This window comes from Vigna unguiculata, chromosome 3 (assembly GCF_004118075.2).
Source record: "Vigna unguiculata cultivar IT97K-499-35 chromosome 3, ASM411807v1, whole genome shotgun sequence".
Classification (NCBI taxonomy): domain Eukaryota; kingdom Viridiplantae; phylum Streptophyta; class Magnoliopsida; order Fabales; family Fabaceae; genus Vigna; species Vigna unguiculata.
In genome coordinates this window covers 16,656,575-16,659,142 of record NC_040281.1, presented here as the reverse complement: position 1 = coordinate 16,659,142, position 2,568 = coordinate 16,656,575, and the positions used below count along the sequence as shown (strand labels likewise).

The 2,568-nt window shown below is 35.9% G+C and overlaps 1 protein-coding gene across 1 annotated transcript; it reads right to left on the bottom strand.

Moving 5' to 3' along the window:
* Positions 1 to 213: 213 nt before the first annotated feature.
* On the bottom strand, positions 214 to 2,339 carry LOC114177002 (bidirectional sugar transporter SWEET10-like). The gene is made up of 6 exons (XM_028062217.1): positions 2,173 to 2,339; positions 1,928 to 1,964; positions 1,633 to 1,846; positions 1,376 to 1,537; positions 1,086 to 1,205; positions 214 to 712 (listed from the first exon to the last, which is right to left on the bottom strand). Exons 1-6 carry the CDS (start codon positions 2,216 to 2,218, stop codon positions 554 to 556), a joined length of 738 nt encoding a protein of 245 aa, XP_027918018.1. The 5' UTR covers positions 2,219 to 2,339; the 3' UTR covers positions 214 to 553.
* Positions 2,340 to 2,568: the final 229 nt, after the last annotated feature.

The following is a 2,568-nucleotide window of genomic DNA, read 5'->3' as shown; positions in this document are numbered from 1 at the left end:
ATAATAATTGTAATAATAACAATCATCATCATCCTCGTAAGGTTTTTATAACAGTTTTCCTTTTGATGAATAGAATGTTTAACGACTCCCAATTGGCATGTTACAATCGAAGTGTGGGTTCTTTTTGCCAATGATTGTTCCTTAGCTTCCGTCACAAAGATATAAGTTTTTTTACTTTTAGGTCATCTTTTTATCTGTCTCCTTCACCATAGATTTCATAACCCGTAAAATAATAAATTCCCATAACATGAACATAGATGACGCGTACAAAGGAAAGAGAGAATTTGAGGAGTTGGAGTGAGGTACACACCGAAAGAAGACAACACATTTTACTACAGTGAGAGTGATGGAAGAAGAGGCCAAAGAGACGTTTATGCTAGCTAACATAATTCACCACCTAACAAAAGAAGAACCCTAAACACCAAACTACACGTACTGTTGTTCTTGCGTTCAGATGAGACCTCAGTTTCTTTTCCTTCTCTTTGGACTTGTTCATTGCATGGTTCATCACACGTACACACACAGCACCACTTTTTGTGACATGATTCGGCTCTCAGGGTGTCATTGTGCCCAACTTCACCACGTCAACAATATGGCCATTTAGTTCCTGTAACTTGGTTGGCTCCTCCAATGTCTTTGGCTTTGCGTTTCTATAAACCAAATACAGCACCATCTGAATTATCCCAAACACAAATCCAAGCGTATTTGGGAGCTGCATCATTCAAATGCAGATCTTCTTTTAGGTACGTCAAATCAATTTTTTTAAGGAATAAAATTTAAATTTTCTTGCATTTAAACATTTATCCCGTTTCTAATTAAATATATATAATATATTACAGGGGCCCATGTTTCCGTTTGAATATTTTTATTTTCATGTGAACTCAACTCTATTGGAGTGAGCACACGTTTAATTAATTGCTCTAGTTAAATTGGCTTTTCACTAAATTATAGAGGCATAACAAAAAGTTAGGAGATCTAGCTGCAAATATATATATGACAAAAATAGTGATAAAGGAAAAGCGTTGTTAAGATAGACAAAGATTTAAAGGTCCAACGCTAACGTAGTAGTATTGAATTGTACTTACAGCGATGTAGTAGTCCTTGAGAAGAAGGCCATAGAAGAACCACATGACAGCATTTACGGTCAAAAAGAAGGACAAACTGAAAGGCATGAATTCCACGCTCTTGGTCTTTATCACACGTTTCTGCATGTATCAATTATGAGAATTTGATTTCTCTTCGAAAAAAAATGTTGAAGATGAAGAAGTAATAGTTATGAAAGTAAGTGAAATGTGTATTGAAAAATAAAAGAAGTAATATAGTAATAGACGAAAAGTGAAAAATCTTGGAAAAAGAAGCTCCATTAAATCATTACCATAATGCAGAGAGGAGCAGCAAACACACTTATGTTAAAAACAAGGCAAATCCATCCAATCACAGAAAGACGTTTGGTTCCTGTGGTAAAGTAGAGGGTTGAAAGAAGCATGGCTCCGAACCCAAAAACATTCAACAAGAGAAGAAGCTTGATGGTCGAAAGCTGTAACATTTGACAGAAGGAAAACCAATTTATCATTTATTCTTGAGAAGAAGGAGAAGAAGGAATCGGTATATAAAAGTTATTAGAAGGAATACCCTGGTTTTACTTGGAGCATAAATTAGGAAGATGAGAAGGTACATTGACTCAATCACACAGCCAAAGGAGTTAATGGTAATAAGAAGGAGGCTAGCATCCTTCTTCACCATTGCGTAATAAATCCAGAGCATTGAACTAAACAGTGCAACAACATAAGGCAGTGATTGAAATCCTTCTGCAGTTTTTTTCTTGTAGATTTGGTAAAATGTTGGTCTGCAATCGAATATAATTTATATCTAGTTAGAAGAAAACCTCAACGTCCCGTAATTTTGTAAAGTAGTAAAAATCACTTACAATGGAGCAAGGAACACCATGAAGGAGATGGCGTTGCCTATAAGAACACAACAAAAATACAAATACAAGAAACACCCATTAGCCTGTGGTGAAATTAATCTGCATGGCACATGTAGTTCCGATTTTGTTCACTTCAAAAGCTATATATTAAAAATGAAAAATATTTGTGCACTTCAAAATAGTGAGGGTAAAAGATGGTGAAACATTTGAGGTTTTTGGTAATGGAGAAAAGAAATAAAGTGTACCTAGAAGGCCGAAAACAAAAGCCCAAGTTTCATGGTGAATGGCCATTTTGGTGTGGTGTGTGGAATCTAATATCTCTTCTCTATCACTCACTGAGTGGTGACTGTGAAAGTGAGAAGCCTCAGTTGAGGTTATCTCTTTCTCTCTTTCGATTGCACGAGTCGTTAAGGGAAGAATGGAAAGGTATTTATAGTGGGAAAAGAGAAGCTAGAGAAGTCGCATGCAATATGCAAGTGGCTAATTAAAGAGGAAGGTGGAGTAAGGTGGTATTGTGTGGTAATATTATTGTAGCTTTCCAGTTGTTCCACCACCCAACCACTGTTTACTTTAACCCAAATCAAATCTAAAACACCACTTCTCTTATTACCCTATAATCACCCATTTTGGTTTAAGTCTCT